Source organism: Canis lupus, chromosome 8 (assembly GCF_011100685.1).
Source record: "Canis lupus familiaris isolate Mischka breed German Shepherd chromosome 8, alternate assembly UU_Cfam_GSD_1.0, whole genome shotgun sequence".
NCBI lineage: Eukaryota > Metazoa > Chordata > Mammalia > Carnivora > Canidae > Canis > Canis lupus.
The window spans coordinates 24,057,231-24,069,419 of record NC_049229.1 but is presented as its reverse complement, the minus strand read 5'-3'; the positions used below and the strand labels follow the sequence as shown (position 1 = coordinate 24,069,419).

The following is a 12,189-nucleotide window of genomic DNA, read 5'->3' as shown; positions in this document are numbered from 1 at the left end:
CCTCAATCCTAAGTATTATTTTTTAGTATGTTTTAGAGTTAAAAGGAAGGAGATTTGGGAAAGTTTGATGCCCACAGAGTTTAAAGACAGTGATACTCAAATAAGAAGCAAGTTGAGTCCAGTGGGCTAGTCATTACAGAGAGTGCCTACCTTTGAGAGATCTGTGTGAGGTAGTTAGGAAATCAGGAAAACCAGCATCTTAACTAAGATTATTCACTACTCTAGGGGTATCTGGGTGGCTCAGTCACTTAAGCTTCTGCCTGCAGCTCAGGTCATGATCCCAGGGTCCTAGGATGGAGCCCCATGTCGGGTTCCCCACTCTATGGGGAGTTTGTTTCTCCCTCTGCCCTCTCTCCCTACTGCTTATGTTCTATTTTTCTCTCTCTTTCTCTCTCTAATAAGTAGGTAAAATCTTTTAAAAGATTAACTACTCAGATTTAATAAAATAACCTACAGATAGATATTAAATTGTCATATATATGCAAATAGTTATTTTATTCTATAATTGTTCATATTAGAGAAAGTATGAATTTTGTTTTATTTTGTTTTTTGTTGTTGTTGTTCTTGCAAGGGAATGTTTCTTCACTCAGGATGTAACAGCATGGAGAATCCAGAGGAAATGCCCCCCTGAATATAAGCAATGAGGGGAGTTTCATAGGGAAAGAAATGAGAGGCAGGGTCAGCCCCAGTTTGAGATTGCAATCTGAGAGAAAGGAATTGTTTTGCTTTGTGATTTGACCCATCTTACTCCACTGCATCTTGTTACCAGAATTATTGATTTAGAGAAAGGATTTCAAGACATGAATTAGTCTTTTGTTATCAGGAAAGATGTGGTCAGTGTAAATTCAGAGTAGAACATTTTTACAACTCACTACAAATGACAACCAATTTTCTGCAGCCTTGAGAATTTACATATTAAATTCACAAAAAGAGATCTATAAGAATGTTTAAAGCAGATGTTCAATAATGTTCAAATGAATAAAGCTTTTTTCACAATAGTCCAAACGTTGGAGAACTCTCTTCTCTATAATCTTCTCCTCATTCCAACTGAGAAATCGGACTGTGTTTGCATAGTTGGTGCTCAAAGTAGTTAACATTTCTGGTACTTTTTGTTCCTTTTTGTAGATGCATATTTCCATCTAGTATCAATTTTATTTTGCCTGAAGGACTTCTTTTAACATTTATTGTAGTGTGGGTCTGCTAAACATAAATTCTTTTCACCTTTTGTACTTCTGAAAAAGTCCATTTCATCTTCATTTTTTGAAAGATATTTCCTCTGAGTATAATATTCTAGTTTTTCCTTTTGGACTTTAAAGAGGCTCTGCTGCCTTTTTGTTTGCATTGTTTCTAAGAATAAATCTGCTCAAACTCTTATTTATCCTATATGTAATGTGACTAGTTGCTTTTAAGATTTTCTCTTTATAAAAAAAATGATTTTCTCTTTATCACTGGTTTTGAACAATTTAACTGTGACATGCTTTTAGGTAGTTTTCTTCATTTTTAATGTGTTTGTGGTTTATTGATCTCAGATCTGTGAGTTTATAGTTTCTATAAAATTTAAGCATTGTCTGGCTAATATTTCTTCAAATATTTTTGTTCCTCCTCCTCTCCTTTAAGACTCTAATCCAACACCTTATGTATTTATATAAGACTCCTTATTTATGTGCACATATGTAGTATTACACAACTCATGGATGCTTTTTTAGTGTTTTTAAATATATTTTTATTTGCCTTTCCCTTTGTATAGTTTCCATTTTGTCCTCACATTCACTAATCATTTCTTCTGCAATGTCTAATCTGTCTTCAGTCATATTCGGTGTATTTTCTATCTCAACAATTATATGTTTCACCTCTACAAGTTCAGCTTGAGTCTTTGAAAAAATATTTACCACATCTTTGGTTAATGTTTTGAGTATATGAAACCCAGACCATTGTAGGTGTTTTAATGTCACTGTGTACTAATGCTAACATCTGTGTCAGCTCTTGGTGGATTTTGACTGTTTTTTTTCCTCCTCATTACAAATCATTTTTCTGCTTTTTTTCATGTCTGGTAATCTGATTGGGTGTTAGACATTGGAATTTTACTTTGATAGCTAAAATCCTTATAGTTTTACAAAACACTTGGATATTTTTATACTTCTAAAAATATTCTTGAGCTTGTTTGGAATGTAGTTAAGTTATTTGGAGAGTTTGATCATTTTTGGTCTTGCTTTTAAGATTTGTTAGGAGAGACTGAAGTGGTGTTTAATATATGGCTAATTATTTCTCACTACCAAGGCAAGAGTCTTTTGAGTACTCTGTCCAATGCCCCATGAATTATGAGGTTTTCCAAGTCCGGGTGAGCTGGGTACTGTTACCTTAAATGCATCCCTCTGGTTCTTTCCCAATTGTTGGGTGGTTACTGCACATCCACGTTCTGATCACTACCTTGCTTAATACTCGAGGGAGACTCTCTGCAGATCTCTGAACTCTGTCCTTGCTTGTATTTTACCCTGCACACTCTAGCTGCCTTGGAGTCCTTAGACTCTCTGCTCTATCTCAACTGAGATTTTCTACCAAGCTCTATCTTTCTGCTTGCACCATGATTTATCAGTTCTATATAGGGCAGTCATAGGGCTCACTTTGTTTGATTCCTATCACTCATTGATCATTGTTCTTCATTACCTAATGTTTATTGTTTTATATATTTTATCCAGTTATTTGTCTTTTTCTGATGAGGAGATAGATTGAGTTCCTATTAAATCTGTCTTGGCTGGAAGCAAATGAAGAGTAGTAGTTTGTTTGTTTGTTTTAAGAATAGCAGTTTTTAATGAAGCATTGTAAAGCTATTTAAATTACCAGTCAAAAATAAGATACATAAAATCATATTCTTATTTTGGATTTCTACGTTCTTTTATTCTCTGACATAATTCTAGGTCTGTTGACTAAAGGTCTTAGGTCTGTTGACTAAAGTGTTATGACTATTGTGTCATTAGTCTTGATTTTTGAAGGAGACATGAAACACAACTACATCAGTCTACCCCATATTTTGCTTTTATTCTGTTTGGTTTTGAGTTTTTCATTGTTTTGAACTTTTTTTCAGACAAAGCATTTTTTACTCAAAAATCATTTGTAAACTGTCAAGCTTTTCAGAAATACTTGCTTTGGTATGTGATGCCTACCAGGAAAGCACAGTCAAAACTGTACAGAATATATTAACATATAAATTAAGTTCTGAGAAGTTTTAATATTACTCAAATGTAGCTTTGTGGCATTGTAGAATGTTTTTAATTCAAGTGGAAAGGATATCCCATACCTCTTGGAATTTTAAATGAAATATAAGTGATTTTGAGCCTCTGCGGCACTGACACTTAGGTTGTTTTATTTGTTTGGAGTTGCATGCGTTTAAATTATTTTGATTTATAAACCCTTTAAAAAACAACCACTTTGTTTGAATGTGTCCAATTAGTTTGCTTAGATGAAAATAAAATTATGTAGTACTTTTCAGGGTAAATAGAAGTTTTATCCTACTGAAATTCCCTTTGGGGCTCTTTGTCAAGAATTAATTTAGTATGATCAGTGCTTGTGATGAAAATATATTTTGCAGGATTTGGGAGGATTACAGCAAAATCTCCAAAAAAGTAAAATTGATACAGCGTTATCTTAGAATGTTGTTTATAATTTATGTTACACCAAGAAAAATATTTAACCATCCTCTTTAATGCTTTAATTCTTTTCATAGTATATTCCAAATGCTTTCCAGGGGGAAAATATAGAGACTTTCTGAAAACATAAAATACAGTCTTTATGTTTTCTTGTTATAGGTGAAAGGAATTCTGGATATCTTCTACTCTTATGCCCTCATTTAAAGATTTCAAAATGATTTTGAGACATTTTGACGTTTATCTTAAATCACATAAATCCTTAACATTAAATAGGGATTGAAAAGAGATTTTAGTTCTCTTATTACATTGTGCTGCCTTCATGCTTATCTAGCTAATAATGATAATGATCTGGAATATATTGTCCTCCTTACTACATAACACATAACATGTAGATATATATCTGGCATTCTGAGCCAAATTCCAGGGCCATTATATAGACATAGCAGTAGCTCCCAAAGTACCACTGGAAACATTTTCCAATGTTAATAGCTATTTTGGACTTTATTTGTATCCTGGAATTTTTGCAAGTGATGTACTCTGTCAGTTTTCAAACTGCATTCTTAGACTTTGTGCTTGCCTTAGCAGCAATAATCAGAAGCAATATATCTCTTGTCTTGAAGAAAATATGCTGTGAACATTTGCAGAAGGCATCATTAACATTGAAGTCACATCATCAGAAGTGCATCGTATTCTTTGACTCCCTGTCTTTCACTCATTAGTGTTGCATGGAGCTCTTCCTTCCTTACTGAGAACACAGTATTTTGGAACACAGCCTTTAATAGCATCATTTATATACATCTATACTGACATATGTATCCATAAGCTTTAAAGCACTATAATATATGTAAGAAATTGTCAATCAATGGATTAAAATAATTTTGTGTGGTGTCATTGTAATAACACAAGTCCACATATATTTTATTAACTTCTTATTTAAATGTTCCCATCAAGAGCTAATTTTCTGATCATGCAGTATTTCTTGCGTATTAAGTTTGCCGAATTGCAAGCACATACTGTGAAAACATATAAAATTTAAAACATGTCATTTCAGTTAAGGCAAACTATTTTAAATAATATCAGTGTGATTGTGTGACAGGTTTTGCATAAATTGAGCCCCCTCTTAGGAAACCTAAACTTTAACAGTTTCTCCCCAAGTATATAGATGCCATTAATTCCTTCTTCATGGCAATTAAACTAGATGCATTTCAGAAGTACTGAAGAAGAAAGGAACATAGTTTTATTCCTCTAATGTAATAGGAATCAGAATCATGATGGTACTTCTTAAAAATATGACAAAATTTAATCTATTAAACTAGAGAGCATTTTTCTAAATGAATAAAAATCAGATGGTTTTTCATTGCATACAGATTACAGCTTCCAAGTTGAGATATATCATAATGAATTGTTATGGTTTCTCCTTTTTATGACTGAGAAAGAGATGTTTGTCACCAAGTATTTATTTTTATAAACAATTGAAAGTTTGGCCAAGGTACATGTTTAAATTGAGTTTTGATGCATTTTATTTCTATTATCTACTTAACAATTAGAAATATAAGGGAAAAAGTATTCCTCTAGGACTTAGTCTAGAAGCCACTTATGGGTGTATTAGAATCTATAAAATTTTGTTATAATAATTCAAAGATATAGTTGGAATTGGAATTCAGAACATAAAAAGAACAACGCAATAAATATCTCTTTGTGAGAATTAGTAGGAGGTAAAAAAAAAAAAATCTGTATCTTCTTAAAAGCCAAACTGCTATGGAAATTAAAAGTAAACAAACATCCTGCACAGGATCTTTTTCTTCATGTTCAAATAGGACCCTGAGGAGGACTACAGTATTTCTCTCACATACCGAATTGGATTCCCTATCGTCACAAGATTACAAATAAATATTAAAAACACTAATTATGTAACTGTCTCAAGAGACTAATTGCCAGAAATTATTTTTATCATCCTACTAACTACTGTAATTCTCTGATTTATTTCCACACATAATATACAAAACATCTTTAATTTATTTCCACACATGATATATAAAACACCCGCTATGCTTATACAGAAAGTAATTCAGTTGCTTTACTCAGTGACAAACTGTATTATCCATAGTTGTACAGATGAATGTAAATAATAGGTCTACAAATCAGCCAACTTTTATTACTGTAACACTTAACTCATTCAGGATCAACAAGGGATGAAATATGCATAGAAGAGAATGTTCTAGATTTAGGCAGTCCTTTGGACACATGACAATTCAACTTTCTTTGATTTGTATTTTTCTTGTCCCACCAGCTACCCACTTACAGTAAATATATTGCAGGGAGGCAGCACACACATTAAATTGCATCAGTCCATCTACTCTGACATTTAACTCTTCCTCTCAAGAAAGTATAGCAGCATCCTTCACAACCTCTCTGCTTCAGGACTCTGTCTTCGACCTTGTGTTTAAGCACAAGGCTAGGTCTCACTTGCACAAGGAGGCAGGAGGAAGGGAGGGTAAATGGAAGTTAATGGGAAAAGGAAGCATGATTAATAATTTAAAGTCAGTGTAAGAAATTTTGAAATGCTTTGAGCAATGGCAGCATCATTCCAGGGCAAGAAGCTTTGAAAAGTTCAGAAAAAAATATGGTGATTTAAACCGTTTAGTTTTCATTGTTTTTAATAATCCCACCTTTTTTATGTTGACACCTACCTCCAGGTTACTAGAACTTGCTAAGTGAAAATAATTGTGTCCTTTAAATGACAAAAACTACTTGGATGGATAATTTTATCACTTATTCACCTCTACATACCCAAGATGGAAAATCCATGTATTCTTAAACCTGTTTCACCAGCGTTCTTTCCAATGAAAAGATTATGATTTCAACTTTTTCTGTTTAAATTTCAAGTGTGATCATGTGCAGAACATTCTCATCTACCTTATCCAGTCTCCTCACCAACACCTCACTTTCCATTGAAAGCATATGGGAATGCGGTCCTCTTCTTTGCTGTGGCTGCCTTGCAAACGCCTTAATGCACTCTACAAGTGAGGCTTACAACTGTCCCTACCCACACCATTTTTTAAAATTAAAACTCTTGTTTGCTGAGGAAGTTTCCTCTTGACCAAATCACATTTTCCAGACTAATGCATTCCTATTCCTGCTTCAGTCCAGGATTAAAACCTGACTAGGAGGCAAAAATCTATCCTTTATTCCATTTGATCCTTTATAATACCTGCAAAAAAGAAAGAATTGCAATAATAATGCTCCACTTTTATTCAATTAAGTATTAGCCAAGTGGCCAAAGTGGAGCATGTTGGATTTTATGGAATAAGACTCATATCAGCACGAATCTGTGAGTTCTGACTTTCTCCAAGATAAAACTCCATTCATGTTGTTATCTTCAGGAGAGAAGATTCAGCATCACATGATTAAAACTAAGAAGGGGGTGGGAATAACCACTGATTTACTCTAACATTGATTCTTGACCAGATAAGCAACACATATCCCAACAAGAATAAATACCTAATGGCTTAAAAAACCATGGTTGATAAAGGCAATAATGCTGATAGAGGCAGTTTATGATAATCTTAAAGAGCCATGCACTCTTAGAAAGTGTGTATATTAGTGTTTTTAAATGCATTCATCTTGGGGCATCTGGGTGGCTCCATCAGATAAGCATCTGACTCTGGATCTCAGTGCAGGTCTTGATCTCAGGGTCATGAGTTTGAGCTCACATTGGACTCCATGCTACACATGGAGTCGACTTAAAAATAATAATAAATTAAACAATATAAAATAAAATATAAAATGCATTCATCTTAGCCTTATTCAGAAAAGTTGAAAATAATTTTAATGTCTAACAATATCACTAGGGCAATGCTTAAATAAATTATATGATATCCATAACGTGCAGTATTCCACAGTCATTGAAATGACTTCCCCTTTTCTGATTTCAGTGCTCTTCAACTTTTATAGCATTGATTTGTTTTCTTTTAATTCTCATTTTTGGACCTTGTTATTTAAACAGTCCTCTGAGGATTTTTTAACTTTCCAGATAAGTTTCAGAACACTACCTAAGTCAGTGCAAATCTTTATTTACAGGCAGCCAAAGTAATGTTTCATTGCCAACTTTCTCTGAGGACTGAGAATCCATATACTGCTAACTTGATTCTATATCATATTTTAATTCTAGTCCACCATTTTATTTTGGCTTCAGTGATACATGACATTTTGGATGGTTTTTAAAGAAATGGCTTTTGGCAATCTCTATTAACTTATTTATCTCAACACAGATAAGCAAAAAACCCTTTCTATACAAATTAATAGTAATAAAAATTTCTTAAACTTTTTTTCCCTACCACATCATGAAAATTATTTTTGCTCATATGGACTATATTCAAGTGGGGGAAAGGAACTCAATACAAAAGTTGATAACTAATGCTTCTACGTACCACTTAGAGATTTCTATTGATAAAATTATGATAGCATATCAGAAAACAACAGATCTGGGATCCCTGGGTGGCGCAGCGGTTTGGCGCCTGCCTTTGGCCCAGGGTGTGATCCTGGAGACCCGGGATCGAATCCCACATCAGGTTCCCGGTGCTTGGAGCCTGCTTCTCCCTCTGCCTATGTCTCTGCCTCTCTCTCTCTCTCTGTGACTATCATAAATAATAATAATAAAAAAAAAGAAAACAACAGATCAATTTCTCAAAAGTAGCCTAAGTTTTCTGAGAATCTTCCTAAACTTGCCTATAAGGAGCCATATTAAGATACTTTTAAAGACAAAAAAATGAAAATAAATAAATAAATAAAGACAAAAAAATGAATCCAAAAATTTTGACATTGATAAAAATAGACTTTCCCTCTAATTTGTTGCAATGCAGTAAGGCTAGAAATTGTATGGAAATGCACACATCAGATTGATTTTGAAACACCTCTTCATTAAGCTAATTTTTCCTTGGAAAGACCAAACTAGATATTTCCTTTTGGCATGTAGAAATTTTTGTGAATACAATCACTAAATGCATAGGTTGCCTTTTCTTTTTTTTTCTTTTTTTTTCTTTTTATTTATTTATGATAGTCACACAGAGAGAGAGAAAGAGGCAGAGACACAGGCAGAGGGAGAAGCAGGCTCTATGCACCGGGAGCCCGACGTGGGATTCGATCCCGGGTCTTCAGGATCGTGCCCTGGGCCAAAGGCAGGCATCAAACCACTGCGCCACCCAGGGATCCCTAGGTTGCCTTTTCATATAAAAGGATTAAAAGGTTTTGCTAGAAGAAAGGAATAATTGTGGTGTTATAGAGAAAATTTTAAAGCAGTCTTATTTCTGTAAAAATGAAATAATAAAAATTTGCTAATTGTCCTTATATTGTCATTGAATTTAGAATTCAATTGAGTAATAAAAGGAGACTGATTTAACTAATCTATTCTTTCAACTTTCATGTATTAAACCTCAGTGCCAATCACTGTTCTAGATATTGGAAATGCAAAAGTCTGCCATTAAACACTCAACATAAGTAAACCCATAAATATCTTCAGGTGTTTAAATATAGAATGTGAAAAGTGAAATCATAGAGGTATATCATAACATAGGGGAAATATGAGAAACTTATTCACATTTTTTCAAGAGAGTAAACAAATTTCACAGAGATGGTAATCCCTTATTCTGGGCTTTGATAAACATACTACTGTTGTAAAGAATCCAGAACTGAGGGATCCCTGGGTGGCGCAGCGGTTTGGCGCCTGCCTTTGGCCCAGGGCGCGATCCTGGAGACCCGGGATCGAATCCCACGTCGGGCTCCCGGTGCATGGAGCCTGCTTCTCCCTCTGCCTATGTCTCTGCCTCTCTCTCTCTTTCTGTGACTATCATAAATAAATAAAAATTTAGAAAAAAAAAAAAAGAATCCAGAACTGATTCATTCCATAAAATATTTCTAGAAAACCAATGTTGTATGTGTAGACAAATTTGGAGGGCGTCTATTGCAGAGAAGTACTATTCAGATAAAAATTTTTCCCTAACCCTGAAAATGAAAAGAGCTAGGGGTTATAATAGTAGTAGTTTTTTATTATCCAGTTAAGTTTAGTTTTGTTTTAAAATCAACATGGAGCTTTTGATGTGAAAACTAGTTTTAAGGAATTAAAACTAGTTTTAATTAACAATCCTGTTAATTGGTTTTGTTAAGAACATTTTTTTTTTTTGTAAGTAACAATTATGAAGACTATTGATGATAAATGATGTCAGAATTGGTGTCAATTTTAGGTTTGGCTTTTCAATTTCTCAATAAGAATCCATCTACAAATCAAAGATCTACACTTAGGTTTGTTTCATTCATATTTGTAGCTCATTTTTGAAGGTATTCGAGGTCCTGGCATAGAAGGTGACATTGCCATTGATGATGTATCAATTGCAGAAGGAGAATGTGCAAAACAAGACCTAACGACTAAGAGTAAGTGTCTATTCTTAGATTGGTTTGATATGATGTTGAAGGAACATAGTAACTATTAAACTAAAATTGTCTATTTTTAAAACCCACTTATTTTTAGTTTGTTAATTTAGAAATTCTTTATATGTGAGACCCTACAATTTTGAAGACATCTTTAAAACAAGTATTAAATTTGATGGTAGGCATATTTGGTCTAAGATAAAATAAAAGTAATTTTGGTTTTGGTCTGTGTAAGGCAAGCACACTTTGATTTTTAATTAAGATTTTTAAAAAGTGTTTAATTTATATTATTATTTTCAGAGGACTTTTTTACTTTTATTAAAATATTTAGCTAAAAGAAAAATATTTGGCTGATCTATATACTCAGCATACATTTATATAGCCATAGCTGTTTTTATCCTCCCTCCCCCCATTTATGAACATATTTTCTAGGTCTGTCTTTTGCCAGTCATTTTAACAGATTCACTATTGTGAAGAGCCTAACTATATGCAATAAGTAATAGATAAGCACATTTTTTTCTGGTATTCTGGTATAATTCATCTATGTGCATCACAATCTCGTTTAGCAATTGGTTTCATTTTTTACTTTGGATTGAGTTTAACGATATCTTCAAATTTTATTTTGTCACCACAAATATGTTTTGGATAAGATATAAATTTAAGACTATAAATAATGCAAAGAAATATCAGAATTATGTGTTGTTTCCTAAAGTCTTCATCTCCGTATTATCCACGTGAACTTGAGAAAACTAAAATCGTGTCTTTTAAAGATCCTTCCACTTGAAGTATTTTCAAAGGCCCATCAGGAATCTTTAATTTTGTGGTACATAGAGGGGTATCAATTAAGCTAAATTTACACAAATAACTCATCAATTATTTAGTATGTATAAAAGAGCATGAAAATCCATTTTAAGTCTAGAGTAGACCAGAGTCTTTGTTGAGTATATTTAGTGAGAAATTAGTCTACATGTTAAGAGTTAATTTTCTGCAACTACCTACTGATTGTTCATGTGAACTGAACTGACTCCATTTTTAAGCATTGTAAAAAGACAAAACCTAAGATTGTGTATAACAATGAGCCACTTTGCTCAGTTTTCACCTTTTTGTCATTACACTTAGCGTTTCAGGTAACAAATTTAATAGAAATGTCTCCCCATGTCTGGCTAATTTTGCTTTAAAAAAACAGTAGCAATACCAAAATGAAGTAGGTTTGTCAAATGCACAGAAAAACATATATTCTCCTTGTTGGAGGAGAATGGGATTTCTTTTGGATTTCATAATGTGAATCAGTCACAATAACATTAAAGTAACTGACGGTAGTTACCATCTTACACAGAAATCTTACATTTAGATAATTTAATCACCAAACTATTACAAATTAAATTCAAATTTTGAATTAAACTTTCCAAATGAGGAATGCAAGAAAGAATATACTCCCTCGTGGAGAAAACAGAACTGCTAAGAGTAGCAGCAGGGAAATAATGATAAAACCCCAAAGGACCTTATTGTTACAGAGTAGAACACTTTCAAAATCAGATTTCATCTCCTCTAAAGTCAGAGAAATGTGTGGCTGTTCTAAATAAGAAATACCTGTACACATTGGAAGTATTTTTATTTAGCTTCTGTAAATCAGAGGAAACAACCCTAATTAAACAAAACCCTTCTCTTTGGCATGAGAAAGTATTCTATATCCGTTTAACTAGCATTTATTAAGCTCATTTTGACAATTAGCGTTTGGGGAATATTAAATTAATGTTAATTTCTAAGTACAAACCGGCTTGGCAGCCAAAAGCCTCTTCTTAACTGCTCAGGTTCCCATTTACTTCTCAGGCAGTAAACGGTACTAAGGCCCACACTATCAAAAGCTGAAGTTGTCTGTTGTCTTCAAAACCCAGCTTTCTCCTAGGTAAGAGCCATTTTGTGATTTAAGCCAGGTGAATGAATTATCGGGCTTGGCCATGTTAGCCCTCCAGGGCAAGGTATACATTCTAAGGAGGTATCACCTGGATGTAAAGCTCTACTTGAAACACCAATTATGATAGGACTCTTAAGGCAGAATGGTGGAAAGGATTTTTTAGTTAAATAGATGACATAGTGCTTCTAAAAAACATACTAAAGAGAT

General features: G+C 33.4%; 1 protein-coding gene across 3 annotated transcripts in view; it reads left to right on the top strand.

Annotated features, from left to right (window-relative positions):
- Positions 1–12,189, top strand: part of MDGA2 (MAM domain containing glycosylphosphatidylinositol anchor 2) — a 782,196-nt gene that overhangs the window by 761,950 nt on the left and 8,057 nt on the right. For all 3 annotated transcript variants that reach the window (XR_005363220.1, XR_005363219.1, XM_038544626.1), the window contains exon 16: positions 9,965–10,070. Coding sequence is in view for 1 of the 3 variants with exons in the window: in XM_038544626.1 (XP_038400554.1) it covers positions 9,965–10,070 (106 nt within the window). In the remaining 2 variants the exon portion in view is untranslated. The remainder of the gene's footprint in view (positions 1–9,964; positions 10,071–12,189) is intronic.